At 44.8% G+C, this 18,996-nt stretch overlaps 1 protein-coding gene across 1 annotated transcript in view; it reads left to right on the forward strand.

Moving 5' to 3' along the window:
• The window catches only part of kcnt2 (potassium sodium-activated channel subfamily T member 2), a 302,520-nt gene that overhangs the window by 124,300 nt on the left and 159,224 nt on the right, over positions 1-18,996 (forward strand). The window contains 4 exon segments of the mRNA XM_033029131.1: positions 1,335-1,406; positions 4,501-4,635; positions 15,602-15,712; positions 15,798-16,119. Of these exon segments, the coding sequence (XP_032885022.1) occupies positions 1,335-1,406; positions 4,501-4,635; positions 15,602-15,712; positions 15,798-16,119 (640 nt within the window).

Genomic DNA, 18,996 nt, shown 5'->3' on the forward strand with positions numbered 1-18,996 from the left:
TATTTAATTCATCCATGAATGTTAAGTGGCTTTGCATGCAGGTCGAGCAGGCTAGTGTGACTTGGCCCAGTGTTCAGTACAGACACTGTGGGCTGAAGGGCCTGTTCCTGTGCTGTACAGTTCCATGTTCTGTTACTTGTATGACATTGAAAATTTTGCAGTATGTCAATACTGGAAGATTTGATTGAAACTCCAAGTAATGGCTTCTCAGTTTAAAACAAAATTATTTAACAAAAAACCCAATTTAATACCTGTACTGACAATTTGTCCATTGAGATCCCTATTCTATTTTCTACTATTTCCACCTTTGGCTAACCAATCCTGAAAAGGCAGTGTTTCCCCCCGAAAATGTGGCGCCTAGGCCGGGTGATGGGGCCGATCATGACCTCATCGGGACTTCCGCGCCAATTGGCGGGTCGAATTTGCCCCTTGCCGCCGGGGCTTTGTAACTCCGGCACAGTTGGATCCGGCAGATCCGTTCCCATAGCCGACTTCCCAGTCTGACCATCCAGGCCGGTATCTCGGCCCCTGGGCGACCTCGGCAGACTGTTCAGGTACCGTTGGACTCCTCTTGGAGGCCGTGACCTCTGTTGGTCCGGCAACACAGATAGTCCTGAAAGGCTGAAGAGTATATGAAGAGTTCAATAAAGCATTAGGCCAAGAAGAACCAAGATTCCTAATTAGGCACAAAAAGCTGGGGTAAGTCAACGAGTCAGACAGCATCTCTGGAGATCAGCATCATGCCAGAGATGCTGTCTGACCTGAGTTATCCCAGCTTTTTGTGTCGATCTTTGGTTTAAACCAGCACTTGCAGTTCCTTCCTACACAAGATTCCCGACATTCCTTTTTGATTGAAAGATACAGCATGGAAACAGGCCCTTCGGCCCACTGAGTCCACACCCATCATTGATCACCTGTTCACGCTAGTTCTCTGTTATCCCACTTTCACATCCTGCACAATAGGGACAATTTACAGAAGCAATTATCCTACAGACCCGCACGTCTTTAGAGTGTGGGAGGAAACCGGAGGAAAGCCATGTGGTTACCGGGAGAAGGTACAGACTCCACACACACAGACAGCACCCAAGGTCAGGGTCAAACTCCAAGTCTCTGGCGTGTTGTGTGAAACAGCAGTGCTACCAGCTGCACCACTATGCTGCCCTTAAAATACATTCCTCAAAATATTCTAAAGTACAGTTTTTTTTCCTGATCAATATTTCAGAAGACAACTTTATGTGTTGGAACCGTTCTGTTTACAGTTAACATTGAGCTGCAGAAATGTTTGTTTAAGATGTATGTAAAACGCATTCTCTACGTTATGGCTTTCCCTCCAGGCCAAATGTACAATTTCTGGAAGCAATCTGCTGGTTTCCAATGGTATACTACATGGTTGGCTGTATTGACAAGTATGTAAGACCAATAGGCATGGATATCTGGCAAAAAATAAAAGCTTGTGTGTCCTGTGAACAGCAGTAGTTTTTATTTTGGCATGAGTATTGTTCTTTGTATTTTTACCAACAGTTTTGTTTGGTTAAAAATAATTGATTGGATTGCTGCATGAATTGCATGAAGACCTGTCGTGTTTTTGTCCTGTGTTTTTGTGGATTGTCACTCGTATATATTATTCACGTCCATTCCGCTAAAAAACAGATTGATCCAAAGCAGCGCCGGCAGGAGATGCTGAGGCAAACGTTAATGCCCCTGTCCCACTTAGGAAACCTGAACGGAAACCTCTTGAGACTTTGCGCCCCACCCAAGGTTTCCGTGCGGTTCCCGGAGGTTGCAGGTGGTTGCCGGGGGTTGCAGGTAGTGGAAGCAGGTAGGGAGACTGACAAAAACCTCCGGTCACCGCACGGAAACCTTGGGTGGGGCACAAAGTCTCCAGAGGTTTCCGTTCAGGTTTCCTAAGTGGGACAGGGGCATTACTCACTGCCTCTCGTCTTTGGCAAGAGTTGAGCATTGGAGACTTCTGAGAGGAAATCCAAACTAAATACATGATTTCAGGATTTGGTGAACATCTTGTTCACCCCATCTACTGCATCCGGTGTTCCCGATGTGGCCTCCTGTACATCAGCAAGACCAAGCATCAATTCATCAAATGCTCACCCGCCACGCTGATCACTTGTGCTCAGCCCACCAAGGCCTGCTGGATCTCCCGGTTGCCAACTATTTTAACTACTCACCCCTCTCTTCACCCTCCATTCATATCTTTCTCTCTCAATCCTATTCTCGTGCCTTCTCTCTATAACCTCTGACACCCTTACAAATCAAGAATCTGTCAATCTCCGTCTTAAAAATATCCATTGACTTCGCCTTCACAGCTTTCTGTGGCAATGAATTCAAGAGTCAAGTCAAGAGTGTTTTATTGTCAGATGTCCCGGATGGGACAATGAAATTCTTACTTGCTGCAGCACAACAGAATATGTGAATATGTAAACATTATATATAATGGGGGGAAAAGAAAAAGTTCAATAAATAACAAATATAGTGCAAATAACAAATAATAATATAGTCTTTTGCAGTTCAGAGCTCAGAACTTATTTGTTGTGTTTAATAGCCTGATGGCTGTGGGGAAGTAGCTGTTCCTGAACCTGGACATTATTCCACATATTCACCACCCTCTGACTAAAGAAATTCCTCCCCATCTTGTTTCCATTCGGTCCATCGAGTCTGCTCTTTGATTCAATCATGGCTGATCTATTTTTCCCTCCCAACCCGATTTAGTTTAGTTCAGAGATATTTTCTTGCCTTTGATATCCTTACTAATCAATAACCTATCAGTCTCCACTTTAAAAATACCCAATGACTTGACTTCCACCGCCGTCTGTGACAATGAATTCCACAGATTTACCACCCTGATGGGACAAGTGTTCCTAGCATCCCCACCATGAAAAACGTTAACAAAATCACCAAAACTGAGAAATGTGAAGGTGCTATTTGTCCTCAGAAATTTAGCTGGGCCACAGATGTAAATGGATTTCGATCTAGGTAGCAAGTTTCCTTGAACCAGTTGCAATCTCCATTCCTGGAGTCCAAGGGAGAACAAGAATCCAGAATGGTTTCCCCCTTCAATGGCCGTTAATTTATATTAAGACATAACTGCGAGTTGTACTCTTGCTTTGACAGACAAGCTTGCAGTATCGAGTGCCATTGGAAAGGATATTAATTACCTTTCTCAACACAAGTCATGAGCGAGGGCGGAAAGAGTTACTGGGAAATAAAACTTGCAGCAATTGTTCAGGTCCCTTCAAGATTTATCAAAGTAACATGTGATTATTCTACCAATTGCGAATTGCAGTTCACGATTTTGGAAAGGACATTTATTTCCACTCAACCCCCTTTTCAAAATTAGATGTGGAAACTGGCCACACTTGGCATTTCCTGTGAGATTATAAAGTGTCCACAAGGTGTAAATGTGACTTTCCCAATTGCTGAAATCAGTCCAGGAAACTACCTGCTTTGTTATTCAGTTTGGTAGATGTTGATTTTTATGTCGACACAGTGCAGTGCATTTCAACCCATAAACCTTTCTTCAGTAAATACAAAACTGATTTATTTCCATTCTAAACTTGTTTTTCCCAACTTTCGGTATCCAACAACTACAATATTTTATTTCTAAATATTTAGAGATCACTATAGTCTATGGTTCTGTTTCTGCACACCACTCTTTCTCAGGTTATTTAGTTTCTGAATTGGGGATACATCATGAAAATAAACCTTTTGGCCCCCGAGTCTGTGCTCGATCACCCATTCACACTAGAGTCACACAGCAGGGAAACAGGCCCTATGGCACAACTTGTCCACGCCGACCAAGGTGCCCCACTGGTTAACATAGAACATAAGGAACATGGAACAGGTCCTTCGGCCCACAATGTCCGTGGTGAACACAATGCCACATCTCCTCTGCCTGCATGTGATCCATAGCCTCCCTCCATTCACCAGTCTGAAGAAGGGTCCTGACACAAAACCTACAGAACAGTGGAAGGCCAGGTGGAGAGGATGTTGCCACTAGTGGGAGAGTCTAGGACCAGAGGACAGTCTCAGAATAAAAGGACGTACCTCTGGTGTGCAGTTGAAGAGGAATTTCTTTAGGCAGAGGATGGTGAATCTGTGGGATTCGTTGCTACATTCGCTAAGAGGCCAAGTCATTGGGCAATTTAAAGTGCAGATTCTTGATTAGTAAGGGTGTCGGGGTTATGGGGAGAAGGCAGGAGAATGGGGATGAGAGGGAAAGATGGTTCAGCCGTGATTGAATGGCAGTGTAGACTTTATGGACCAAATGGCCATCTACTCCTATAGTAGGATCGATGGGCCAAATGGCCTAATTCTGCTCCACTGACTTATGAACCTATGAGCTTCTAAAACATCACCTACCCATGTCCTCCAGAGATGCTGCCTGACCCGCTGAGGTACTCCGTCACTTTGTGTCTTTTTTTGTAAACCGACACCTGCAGTTCCTTGTGATGTGAATGTTAACTCTCACTTTTTACTGCCCTAAAGCCTGGACGATCTACTGCGGTGTGGAGTGACCTTTGCTGCTAACATGGTGGTGGTGGACAAGGAGAGCACAATGAGTGCTGAGGAGGATTATATGGCGGATGCCAAAACCATCGTCAATGTGCAAACACTATTTAGGTAAGTGATCCAATGTGATTTAATTAATCTTCAGTCTAACTTGATCAAGTAGATACAGCGTGGAAACAGGCCCTTCAGCCCACCGAGTCCGCGCTGACCGGTGACCCCGTACACTAATACTAACCTGCACACTCGGGAGAATTTACCATTTTTTAACAAAGCCAATTAAAAAGATAGGCACAAAATGCTGGAGTAACTCAGGCAGCATCTCTGGAGAAAAGGAATGGGTGACGTTTCGGGTCGAGAATCTTCTTCAGACTGAGAGTTGTGGAGATGGAAATTAAACTCCAGGATCAGCTCCAGCCTACAAACTACTATTACTAATTAAAAAACATTAATTTAAAAAATAGCCTACAAACCCGCACGTCTTTGCAGTATGGGAGGAAACCAGAGCTCCCAGGAAAAAAACCCTTGCCGTCACAAAGGGAACATACAAACTCTGCACAGACAGCACCCAAGGTCAGAATCGAACCCGGGTCTCTGGCACGCCCGTTCTCACGGTGCGACCTGACCCAAGACTTAACAAGAGTTTAACATCTGGGAAACTCCTGCGATAACAGTACGGCATTCGTGGACCACCGAGGACCTCCGTGGCGCTATCGTGTAACTTTGTAAGGTCGGGAGAAAATTCAAACATTTTTGAATTTCTCCAAGAGTGACGAGCACTTTTTGGTGAGCGTTGCAACATTGTATGAAGCAGATGCCAGTGCGATACCCGTGCGATATCCGTAATGACTCTTGCGGGTACCGTGGGAACTCCTGCGAACGGCAAACCCGGAAGCTTGACAGAGGGGACATAAGGTGAGTAATAGGTATTAAAGGGGGCTTGGGGTGTGGAGGAAGGGAAGGGTGGGGGTGGGGTGCTCAGGGTGATTACAATGCTCTCTGGGGTGCGGGAAGAAGGGTCTCGAAAAGCAACTCGCCGCTTTGCTCTTAAGACAATTTGCTTGGATTTGAATCTCCCCGCAGCACAAGGAAGTAGAGGCAAGGTTGCGCCGTGTGTTGGAAGGAACTGCAGATGCTGCTTTAACCCGAAGATAGACACACAAAAAACTGGAGCACTTCATCGGGTCAAGCAGCATCTCTGGAGAAAATGTATAGGTGACGTTTCGGCTCGAGAGTTTCGGGTCTGAAGAAGGGTCTCCCAACCCGAAACGTCACCTATTCATTCTCTCCAGAGATGCTGCTTGACACGATGAAGTGCTCCAGTTTTTTTGTGTCTATCTTCGGGTTAAAGCAGCATCTGCAGTTCCTTCCAACACACGGCGCAGCCTTGCCTCTACTTCCTTGTACTGCGGGGAGATTCAAATCCAAGCAAATTGTCTTAAGAGCAAAGCGGCGAGTTGCTTTTCGAGACCCTTCTTCCCGCACCCCAGAGAGCATTGTAATCACCCCGAGCACCCCCCCCCCCCACCCCCCCCCCACCCTTCCCTTCCTCCACACCCCAAGCCCCCTTTAATACCTATTACTCACCTTATGTCCCCTCTGTCAAGCTTCCGGGTTTACCGTTCGTAGGAGTTCCCACGGTACCCGCAAGAGTCATTACGGATATCGCACGGGTATCGCACTGGCATCTGCTTCATACAATGTTGCAACGCTCACCAAAAAGTGCTCAAGTCACTCTTGGAGAAATTCAAAAATGTTTGAATTTTCTCCCGACCTTACAAAGTTACACGATAGCGCCACGGAGGTCCTCGGTGGTCCACGAATGCCGTACTGTTATCGCAGGAGTTTCCCAGATGTCAAACTCTTGTTAGGTCTTGGGTCAGGTCGCACCATGAGAAAGCCCTTTAAGGCAGCAACTCAACCGCTGCGCTACTGTGCAGCCCTTCCTGTACTTCCGGTTACGAGCCAGACTTTTGGTCAGGCAATCAAAGTTGTTGTCTTCAAAAGGGCAGTAACACATTTCTTACCCTGCTCCTGCTTACAAAGTTTTCTTGTAATAAAAATGAACTGCAAATGCTGGTTCATACCAAAGATAGACAAAAAATTCTGGAGTGACAGTCTGAAGAAGGGTCCCGACCCACTGAGTTACTCATCATCATCTATCCATGTTCTACAGCAATGCTGCCTGACCCACTGAGTTACTCCATCACTTTGTGTCTACCAAAATTTCTTTCTATTTTCTGAAGAAGGGTCCCAACCCAAAACATCATCGTTTATCAGCCTGCGGCTAATAATGATATTATTCTTGTCGGTTACAATGGGAGATAATTATTATGTAGCTTAATAACTGACAAGTGAGATAATAGAGAAACTAAGAACTGCAAATACTGGTTTACAATACTATCGGTAGAGGAATGGGGAAGGTACAGAGTGCAGAATATAGTTCTCAGCATTGTAGCGCATCAAAGATAGTTTAGTTTAGAGATACAGCGCGGAAACAGGCCGCTGCGAACCCCACACATTAACATTATCCTACACCCACTAGTGACAATTTTTACATTTACCAAGCCAATTAACCTACAAACCTGTACGTCTTTGGAGTGTGGGAGGAAACCGAAGATCATAGAGAAAACCCACCTAGATCACAGGGAGAACGTACAAACTCCACACAGACAGCACCCATAGTCAGGATCGAACCCGGGTCTCCGGCGCTGCATTCGCTGTAAGGCAGCAACCCGACCTCTGCTCCACCGTGACCGCCCGATAGACACAAAGTGCTGGAGTAACTTAGCAGGTCAGGCAACATCTCTGGAGAAAATAGATGGGCGACGTTTCAGATCAAGACCCTCCTTCAGACTGAAGGTTGGGCTGAGCTGGAGGAGAGAAAAAACGAGGACAAATCAGCGCCTGCAAGAAATGACCTGGCAGTGCATTCCATGGCGTTGCCTGGTAGACCAATCGTTGGCCAGGGAACGTGTGTGTCAAGAGGGAAACAATGTGGGGAACAGTGGAACAGGTTCAACGACCAGGGTGGAGGAAAGGGACAAGGGGGGAGGAGAATGTTATTGGAAGTTAGTGAAAATTAGAGAATTCAACATTGAGTTGCTCCAGCACTTTGTGTCTATCTTTGGTATAAACCAGCACCTGCAGACCTTTGGTTCTACATTGTACCGCATCAGTTCCACAGACAGCAGTGTCTCTACCTGCTGCACCACCGTGCCACTATTTTGCAGACTTCTCTCAGGTTTCCCTCGTCTGCTTTCAGGAAAATGCTGCCGGTTTTCACTCCACGGAACTAAATAAATCCGGGTTAGTCCCTGCTTGCCCCCTCTTTAAGGACCCACGGGTAATCACAATACCCCAGATTCATGTTCATAAGTTTATAGGAGTAGATGGCCATTTGGTCCATAAAGTCTACACTGCCATTCAATCATGGCTGATCTATCTTTCCCTTTCAACTCCATTCTCCTGCCTACTCCCCATAACCATTTACACTCTTACCAATCAAGTATCTGTATAAATTCATGTCATAGGAGCAGAAGAAGACCATTCAAGCAATATTTTGTGAACTCTTACCATAATCCCTTAACTCTCTTAATCTGATTTTATATTTGTATAGACACGGACATGGAGTGCCTTTTTAAAAAGGCTTCTCGATGGTCCTGCTATCTCCAAAGAGACCCACAGGTGTCTCTGTTGCTGCAGCTAACATTGTATGATTTACTTGACATTATCTCTTCTCGTTCTTTCTGCCACTGCGAAGCTCTCCACATTATCCCACCTATTCTTCACCACATGACAAAAAAACATTCAAAATAAATATTATTCTATCATGAATTTTTGACTGTGTTAAATATATCCAGTCCTGGAAAGTGCTGCCAGAAGTGGTGGTGGAGGCAGATACGATGGTTGTATTTAGCAGGCCTTTATCATTTATGCATGGATTATGCATGGATATGCAGGGAATGGAGGGATATGGATCCCGTGCAGACAGAGGAGATTAGTTTAACTTGGCGTCATGTTCGGTATTGACATTGAGGGTCATAAGGCCAGTGCTGAATTTTTCTATGTTATAATTACAAATAACTACTGATTCCAATCTGTTTGTTTTTTTCTAAATAAATCAGCCAGACTTTGTAATTAGTATATTAAACTGAAATACATCCCATAGCTGTTTTAACCCACTCCCAATTGGTGGGCAAGACTCCCTCGTTAATATGTTATAAATCTCTCCCGATAAAACTCCACTTACCTTACATTGGCTTCTCATCCACTTTTTCACATTCATAAGTTGAGGGAGCAGAATTAGGACATTTGGCCCATCAGGTCTACTCCACCATTCAATCATGGCGAGACAAAAATGCTGGAGAAACTCAGCAGGTGAGGCAGCATCTATGGAGCGAAGGAATAGGTGACGTTTCGGGTCGAGACCCTTCTTCAGACTCATTTTCGATTTCTCCAGCATCTGCAGTTCTTTCTCAAACATTCAATCATGGCTGATCTATCTTTCCCTCTCAACCACATTCTCCTGTCTTCTCCCCATAACCCCTGACACCCATACTAATTAATAATCTATCAATCTCTGCTTTATAAATATCCAATGACTTGGCCTTCACAGCGTTCTGGCAATGAATTCCAAAGATTCGCCATCCTCTGGCTAAAGAACTTCATCCCCGTCTCCTTTCTAAAGGCACATCCTTATATTCTGAGGCTGTGCCCTCTGGTCCTAGACTCTCCCACCAGTGGAAACATTCTCTCCACATCCATTCTATCCAGGCCTTTCACAATTTGGTAAGTTTCAGTGAGGTCCCCCATTTCCATGTTTTCTTTTCCTCATGAGTTCTCCATGAGTTTTCATCTATTCCCTCCTTGTAATTAGAGTCATCGAGACATATTGCACAGAGACAGACCCTTCAGCCCAACTCGTCCATGCTGTCCAAAATGCTCCATCTAAGCTAGTTCCCTTTGCTCACAGTTGGCCCATACCCCTCTAAACTTTTCCTATCCATGTACCTGTCCAAATGTCTGTTTAAATGCTGTTATGTTACCTGCTTCAACCACCTCCTCTGGCAGCTTGTTCCCACTATCTGGCAGCTTTTTGCCACTAGCCTCTGAGTAAAAACATTGCTCCTCAGGCTCCTATTCAATCTTGCCCCTCTTACCTTAAAGCTATGTCCTCTGGTTATTGATTCCCCATACTCTGGGTGATAGGCACAGTACATTCACCCAATTTATTCCTCTCATGATTTTGTACACCTCATGAAGATCACCCCAGATGCTCCTGTGCTCCAAGGAATAAAGTCTATGCTTGCCCAACCTCTCCATAGAGTTCAGTCCCTCGAGTCCTGGAAACATCCTTGTAAATTCAATATGATTTGTGCTTGAACATTTTATAATGGGGAAACTTTTGCACAATTACATTAATAATTATTTTTCATGAAAAATGCAACTGAATTTTGTTTTTCACCTTTTGGATTAAGTGGGATAAGATAGAACTAGTGAGCAGGAAATAACTGCAGATGCTGGTTTGTGAAAATGTGAATGCATTTAAGCTTCATTTGGCTTTGCATAAGACCATATAAAAATAGGGAAATGTAGAGACAAAGAACTGCAGATGCTGGTTTATACCAAAGATAGACACAAAGTGCTGGAGTAACTCAGCGGGTCAGGCAGCATCTCTGGAGAAAAGTGATGGGTGACGTTTCGGGTCGGGACCCTTCTTCAGACTGAAAGTAGAAAATAGGACTAGTGTCGCGGTGTGGACTCGGTGGACTGAAGGGCCGGTTTCTATGCTGTATCTAAACTAAACTGAACACAGATTGACCAGAGACAGAGAGAGAAGCACTCGCATTGCACTAAATGCCGATTTTATGTTTCCCAAAAGCTTATTTTTTACGATGTGCAAGAAGCTGTTAATTTGTTGTGGGCCTGGCCAAATTTTAGAAGTGTTTTAAGGTGAATTATTGCTTTATATCTGATCAAACTCGTTTTACTCGTGGACCTTAAGAGACGGTACACTCTCAGGCCATCTGTCTGGGCTGTGTGAAAATTGATCATTAGGATTCTGTTTGGTTAAAAGCAGAAATTAAAAGAGTAAATCCTTAAGCCCATGTGCCCGTGAACTACTTCATCAATTTAAATAAAAATCCAAAACCTACATTCACCATTTGCCTTTCTCTCAAACACTATCTACTATCATGCAGAGCTGTGCATAATATCTAACAAAGCAATCAGCAAAGTAAATGGTATGCACCTTGCTGAAGCTTATGAGGGAGGTTTCACTGAAATCCAATTAACATGTCATGATAGAAACATAGAAACATAGAAATTAGGTGCAGGAGTAGGCCATTCGGCCCTTCGAGCCTGCACCGCCATTCAATATGATCATGGCTGATCATCCAACTCAGTATCCCGTACCTGCCTTCTCTCCATACCCTCTGATCCCCTTAGCCACAAGGGCCACATCTAACTCCCTCTTAAATATAGCCAATGAACTGGCCTCGACTACCCTCTGTGGCAGGGAGTTCCAGAGATTCACCACTCTCTGTGTGAAAAAAGTTCTTCTCATCTCGGTTTTAAAGGATTTCCCCCTTATCCTTAAGCTGTGACCCCTTGTCCTGGACTTCCCCAACATCGGGAGCAATCTTCCTGCATCTAGCCTGTCCAACCCCTTAAGAATTTTGTAAGTTTCTATAAGATCCCCTCTCAATCTCCTAAATTCTAGAGAGTATAAACCAAGTCTATCCAGTCTTTCTTCATAAGACAGTCCTGACATCCCAGGAATCAGTCTGGTATGATAACATGTCCCTCTGGTCAGACTTGTCCCACTCCGGTCATTCCTCCTTTTCCCTGCTCCCATCCTAAAGAAGGTACAGAGTCTTGATATCGCGCATCACCAGGCTCAGCAGCTTCTTCCCCTCTGTTATCATCGGGCTTCTGAACGTTCCTTCCATAATACTGTCCAATTCACCTCTACAACATTGTGGATATTGGACATTTGTCTTTGGAACTAATGTGCTACCATGATGAGAAGTACAGTGTATTCTGCACTCTGTATTTTGTTTTTTGCTCAGAGTTCTGAACATAAGCTAGTGTACTGTCCGATTCACTTCTACCCCATTGTGCACATTGCCATTTCTCTCTGGAACTGATGCACAATAATGCATCACCATTGCTCAATGGTGTTTTTTTTTTCAAAGAGACCAGGTAGAATAACATAAAACTGATGTGTACAGTTGATCAATGGTCAGCAAGGATCCGGTGGGCCAAAGACCCTGTTTCCATGCTGTATCCACAAACTAAAAGATAAGAAAGCGCTATATTGCAGAGAACAACTATATTCTGTGCTCGGTATTTTCTCTACCATTGCTCTACCTGTTGTACTTGACTGTATTGAGGTTTAGAATTATTTGATCTGATTGGGTAGCATGTAAAACAAAGCATTTCACTGTCACTTGGTAAACGTAACAATAATAAACCTAAACCTAAAACAACTTGTTTTGGTCAAACATCCACTTACAGAGTCCACAATTTCATTTATCTTTGCACTAACAAGAGATTATTCATGGAAGTCCAGTATCATCCAGAGAGCAAATTGTTTCCCTTTTCATAATTAATGGTATTAGACCTCCCCTCTTCCAATTTCCCCTCAGTCAGTAAGTCAAAGTGTACTTTCTAGTCGCTGTGAATTTAAAATAGTTTGACAACAGAATGTAAGGTCTATATTGCAGCTCTATAGGACTTAGGTCAGTCTGCATTTGGAATATTGCGTGCCATTCTGGTCACCCCCATTACAGGAAGGATGTGGAAGTTTTGAAGAGGGTGCAGAAGAGGTTTATCAGAATGCTCTCTGGGTTAGGGTGTATTAGCCACATGGAGAGGTTGGACAAACTTGGATTGTTTTATCTGGAATGTAGAAGACCTGATAGAAGTATATGGAATGATGAGAGGCATAGATAGTGTAGACAGTCAGAACCTTTAACCCAGGGTGGAAATGTCAAAGACATTGGGGAAATCAGGAACCGGATAGCTTTGAGGTGAGAGGGGCAAAGTTTAAAAGCGATGTGCTGGGCAAGTTTTCTTCATGGAGGCTGGTGAGTGTCTGGAACATGCTGCCTGGGGTAGTGGTGGAGGCTAATACGATAATAGCTGCATTTAAGAGACTTTTGAATGGGCACATAGATTTGGCGGGAATTGAGAGATATAGATTATATTTGAGCAAATAAAATTAGGTTCCGGCTGTCTACCCTATTTATGCCTCTCATAATGTTATATACCTCCATCAGGTCTCTTCCCCCCCCCCCCCCCCCCCCCAACCACCGGCATTCCAGAGAAAACTATCCAAGTCTGCCCAATCTCTCCTTATAGCAAATACCCTCTAATCCAGACAGCATACTGGTAAAGTTGGAGTGCATACTGTCGTTGTGTCCTTGGGCAAGACACTTCACCCACCTTTGCCTGTGTGTGAATGTGTGTGAGTGATTGCTGGTGGTCGGAGGGGCCGTAGGCGCAGATTGGCAGCCACGTTTCCATCAGTCTGCCCCAGGGCAGCTGTGGCTACAGAAGTAGCTTACCACCACCGAGTGTGACTGAGGAGTGAATGAATAATGCGATGTAAAGCGCCTTGAGTATTAGAAAGGCGCTATATAAATCCCATCCATTATTATTATTATTAAAGCTCTTCTGCATCCTTTCCAAAGCCTCCACATCCTTCCTGTAATAGGATCACCATCCTCCAAATGTGACCGAACCAAAGTCCTGTAAAGCTGCATCATGACTTCCTGACTCTTGCACCCTGCACCCCGACCGATGAAGGCAAGCATTCCATACGCCTTCTGTACCACTCTCTCTTAAAAACAACTACTTATCTGCCTCCACCACCACCCCTGGCAGTGCATTCCAGGCACACACCACAGTCTGTGTAAAAATACCCACTCTGCCACACTCTCTACTTGTCTTGCCATGCAAATTGTTGCATTCTCCCACTTGCCCAGAGGAGGGGAACCAAGAACCAGATGACATAGGTTTAAGGTGAGGGGGGAAAGATTTCATAGCAACCTGAGCGTAACTTTTCTACATGGGTGGGTGTACGAGCTACAGGAGGAGGTAGTTGAGCCAATTACTATCGCAATATTTAAGCAACAGGTACATGGTAGGATAGCTTTAGGGGGATATGGGCCAAACACAGGCAGGTGGGATGAGTGTAGATGGGGCATGTGGTCAGAGTGGGCAAGTTGGGCCGAAGGACTTGTTTCCGTGCTCTATGATTCAATGCCACTGTTGCCTTGTTAGAATACAATGGTGGAAGTTTCCTCAAGAGCAAATGTTGGCTTACTTTGAATCCTTTCACCCGTGGGGACCTGTCATGTTGGCTTTCTGTCCAGACAGGCAGAAATGGATTCATTCCCTGTGGTGAAATAGATAAGAATTCTGACTCTAAGTGAAGATCTGCACTGCTGCTCTCCGTATGGGAGAGGAATGATTCACTGTGGAGAAAATCCTTTTTATGTCAACTACAATTTGCTCATTTATTTTATAAAGATAGCAAAGCACTTAGAAGTTATGTTCTCTGAAAGTATTGGCTAAGCCCTTCATCCTTTTAATTTTAATTGCAAAAGTTTACAATGGAAGAATGAAAGACACTAAAGTGCTGCGGGCTGGTGGACAGATTAGTTTTCTTTGAAAGTTCTCCACAACACCCTCAGTCAAGGGTGTAAAGAAATTTGAGATATGTACAAGAAATGAGTGCAAGTTGGCCAAGTGCGTGAAGCGTTTTATTGAACTTGAAATCGTTATATCTTTCAACACCTGCCAGGTCAAACACCTTGATAAATGTTTTTGCTAAATTAATTAGAGAAGATTTCATGGCAGCCTGTTCAGCATGCAAAGCGGGATAATGTAATCAAGTTGTACAATAATCTTGAAGAGAGTCATTTGCAAAATGTGATTTAATAATATGTGAAGTGTTTATCTTAAGGCTCAAAGGTGTTATAGATTCATCGAGCATGCAAACAGGTCCTTTGGCCCACCCTGTCCATTCTGACTACATTGATGTAAGCAAGTCCCTTTTGCCAGCATTTGGCCACAAGCCCTCTGTACTTTTCCTATCCATATATCTGTTCAAATGATATAATTATACCTGCTTATGTAGCTTCCTCTGGCAGTTCATCGCAGATAGAACTTCCTCAGTGAAAATGTGAAGTCCCCTCTTGATCTATCCCGTCTCACCTTAAGCCAGTGTCCACTGAGTTGTAAAATCTTGGGAACAAGACTGTAAGCCCTCACTTATTCCGTGCCCCTCATGAACTTGTACATCTCAATAAGGTGCAAAAATGGGAAGGCAATTGTACATTGTTTCATTTTGCTGCCCAGTTGTCCAGCTAAGTTGGGATGGAGCAACAAGTAACAATGACGTAAAATCCTGAATATAGAAATTATACTCTAAGGGCCTGTCCCACTTGCATGCGATTGCATGCATCTGGCGCGACCAAACGTGGTCGCTTAAGGCGTACGGGCCGTGCGGGGCCGGTCCCACTTCCAAGCGCGGAGGCGTATGGAGTTGTGCGGGGCTGGTCCCGACATCGCGCGGGCTCCGAAAATCCCGCACTGTCCGAAAAATTCCGCAGGCACATTGAGGGCGTAGCAGTGTCTTGACGAAGTACGCAGAGTCTTGACGACGTACGCCTAGCGCGTGGCGTTGCGTGATGACGTCACCGCCCGACGCCGTGCGACGTCCAAATTCAGTCGGCCCGCCTCCTGCCCAGCTGATTGCTAAGTATGACGCGAATTACGTCACGCACGACATTGAGTGTACTTACCGCGTACTTTGCCACGTACTTACTTGCGATCTTAGCGCGAACCTCGCTTCCGTTTTGGTCGCGCCAAACGCATGCAGTCGCATGCAAGTGGGACAGGCCCTTTACTTTCACATTTTTTAACCAATCATTTAAACCAAATATTATTAAATATATAGATTAAATATTACATCTAATCTGCAGTGCCTTGTTTCTTTGGTGATGATGAGTGACGATGGAAATGAAACACAGAAATTGACAATGTTCTTCCCTTTCTTTGAATGAAGGTTGTTCTCCAGTCTCAGTATTATCACAGAACTGACACACCCAGCCAACATGAGGTTCATGCAGTTCAGGGCCAAAGACTGCTACTCACTGGCATTGTCCAACTCGAAAAGGTGAGCATTTCGTCAGTTGCGGTCTACCACCCATTTTCCGGCAACTGGTTTAATCTGTCCTTTAATCTGGACAAAATTACGAGAGCGCACTTGAAATCCCCCCAGGAAGTCCTGCTGAAATGTGGCGTCCAGGCCAGGTGAAGTGGCCGATCTTGACCGCATCGGGATTTCCGCGGCCCGATCGGTGGGTCAAATTTGCCCCCTGCGGCCGGGGCTTTGGAACTCCAGCCCAGTCGGAGCCGGCAGATCCGTTCCCATTGCTGACATCTGAGGCTGACCTTGCGGACCGGGATCTCGGCCCCTTGGCGGCCCAGGCAGACCATTCCGGCTGCGTTGGACTCCTTTGGTCCGGCAAAATGGGTAATCCAGTCTGGAACCAAGTGTACCGGAAAATCAGTGGTGGGCCTGTATGTTTTTTATTTTGCAAAATAAATGATTAATATGAATGTGATTTGAAATGCAGATAGGTTGCCAAGTAATGGTGATTCTTAATATTTGTTTTTCTTTACTGTACCATTATAGCTTTTCATTCCCAAACAACAATGCCCATACATACATACATAGGCACTGTGGGAATATAATGCTTGCAGCACATTCTGGGGGTCATAACTGCAAGGTTTTGTGTGTATGTCTGTATTCATGCTTAAAGGAAACAAACACATGTTGTTGCAGTCACCTTGAAAACTCTGGCAATGTAGTCCTTGCTCAGTTCTGAAGTTGCACTTGTCTGTAGTAGGCAGCATATATGTCGTGCAGGCGCCACACACAGCTCCTCACTGTGATTTCGGAGTTTGTACGTTCTCCCTGTGATCGTGTGGGAGTTTATCTGGGTGCTCTGGTTTTCTCCCACATCCCGACAACGGGCAGGTTTGTAGGTTAATTGGCTTCGGTAAAATTGTAAATTGTCCCTAGTGTGTAGGATAGTGTTAGTCTGTGGGGTGATCGCTGGTTGCCACGGACTAGGTGGGCCTATTTCTACGCCGTATCTCAAAAGTCTAAAAGTTAAGAATCTCTCTTGAACAAACATGATCTTTACCTGTGCTCCATCTATCCCCCCCCCCCCGCCCCTCTTCCAAGATACATTTATGACTTTAAAAAGATATTTGAATGGATATATGGATAGGAAGGGTTTAGAGGGCTATGGGCCATATGCAGGTAAATAGGACTAGTCCAAGAAAAGGGAAAATGGTCCCAATGTTGGGCGAGTCCAGAACCAGGGGCCACAGTCTTAGAATAAAGGGGAGGTAATTTAAGACTGAGGTGAGAAAAAACTTTTTCACCCAGAGAGTTGTGAATTTATGGAATTCCCTGCCACAAAGGGCAGTGGAGGCCAAGTCACTGGATGGATTTAAGAGAGAGTTAGATAGAGCTCTGGGGGCTAGTGGAATCAAGGGATATGGGGAGAAGGCAGGCACGGGTTATTGATTGGGGACGATCAGCCATGATCACAATGAATGGCGGTGCTGGTTCGAAGGGCCGAATGGCCTCCCCTGCACCTATTTTCTATGTTTCTAAGAAGCCAACATGTTTAGCATTGACAAAGAAGGCCGAAGGGCCTGCTGCCGTGCAGTACAGCCCTATAACCCTCTCCCCGATCAACCCCCAATGTTGAACCTGTACCCCTCCCAGCAGCTTACCCTGCTGTATGTGCCCTCTGTTGCTTTACCCACCTGGAACAAGTGCTTTCGAGCTTCTGTACCTTCTGCCAGATGGGAGCAAGGAAAAAAAGGAATGACCGGGAATGCAACGTTGCATATGTTGGCTGCTTTCCTGAGGCAGCGTGAAGTGTAGATGGAGTCAGTGGTGGGAATTCTGGACTGTGTGATGGTCTGGTCTGCATCCACAACCCTCTGCAATTGCTTGTGGTCATAGGCAGAGCTGTTAGCAAACCAACCTGCGATGCAACCTTACAGGTTGCTTTCTCTGGTGCATCTGCAGATGTTTAGTGCAGGAGGCGGAGGGAACTCTTCTGGCAGCTGGATAATGTCCAGCTACATGAAGCAAGGAGAGGATTTTGGGTGGTGGGTTAAGCTTCAAAGTGTCACCAAGTCAAGAATGCCATTGGAAAGCTCCAAGTACATTTACAATGCCCGTAAAATCAATCTCTGTTGAATTCATTCCAGCTCCAATCCTGACCAAAAACAAGCAATTTGACTTTTTTGAAATAGTACGCTGTGTGGGCGGTCAGGCACTCGAAATCTATTATTGTGAGAGGAGAACAATTTAATAGGATCCTGAGGGGTAACCTTTTCACACAGAGGGAGATGGGTATAGGGAACGATCTGCCAGAGGAGGGAGTTGAGGCAGGTACTATTGCAATATTTCAGAAACATTTAAACAGGTACGTGGATAGGATAGGATTAGAGGGATATGGGTCAAACGCAGGCAGATGGGACTAGTGTAGATGGGGCATCTTTGCATCATTGGTGAGTTGGGCCAAATGGACCTGTTTCTGCACTGCACTACACTGTGATCCTCAAAACATGGCTATGAAATAATGATACAAATTACTTTTGAAGATAAATTGTGATCACCACACTATGTGTATTATTATAACATGGGGAGACAGATATATCCCAACTTTTCTGCAATTAATAGGATGGGAAAGATTTAGAGGGATGTGGCCCTAACGCGGGCAGGTGGGACTAGTATATACAGGACATCTTGGTTGGCATGGGCAAGTTGGGTTGTAGGGCCTGTTTCTATGCGGTATGACTCTAAAGGCGGCAAGGGACCCGGGAGCACCAGAATAGTATAGAATAGAATAGAATACGTTTATTGTCATTGCACAAACATCTGTGCAATGAAATTCCATTGCAACTCCTTCGGTGTGTTCATAAAAGACACAGGATAAAAAATTAAAAAAGAACAAAACACAACAGCCATTGACTCACATATACACAAGATCAGTAAAGAAAATAATAAATAGGTATTTAAAACATTTTTAAAGAATATTGCGCATTATCTTGCACCCCGAATTATATTGTGCTTCCCCCAGTGTTCTCTGTTATAGTTAAGTTCTTTTATCGCACATGGGGAGAAACTATTTTTTAGTCTACCGGTGTGAGCCTTCAGAGACCAGTATCGCCTCCCAGAGGGTAGCAGAGTGAAAAGGTGGTTGGCAGGGTGGGATGTGTCCTGCTTGATGTTTGTGGCCCGGCGCAAGCATCGGGCCCTGTATATGTCATCCAGGGAGGGTAGTTGAGTGTTTGTGATGCTCTGTGCAGTTTTAATAACTCTCTGCAGCGCCCTCCTCTCAGCCACAGTGCAGCTAGCAAACCACA

The sequence above is a fragment of the Amblyraja radiata genome, chromosome 10, assembly GCF_010909765.2.
Source record: "Amblyraja radiata isolate CabotCenter1 chromosome 10, sAmbRad1.1.pri, whole genome shotgun sequence".
In the NCBI taxonomy this organism is placed as follows: domain Eukaryota; kingdom Metazoa; phylum Chordata; class Chondrichthyes; order Rajiformes; family Rajidae; genus Amblyraja; species Amblyraja radiata.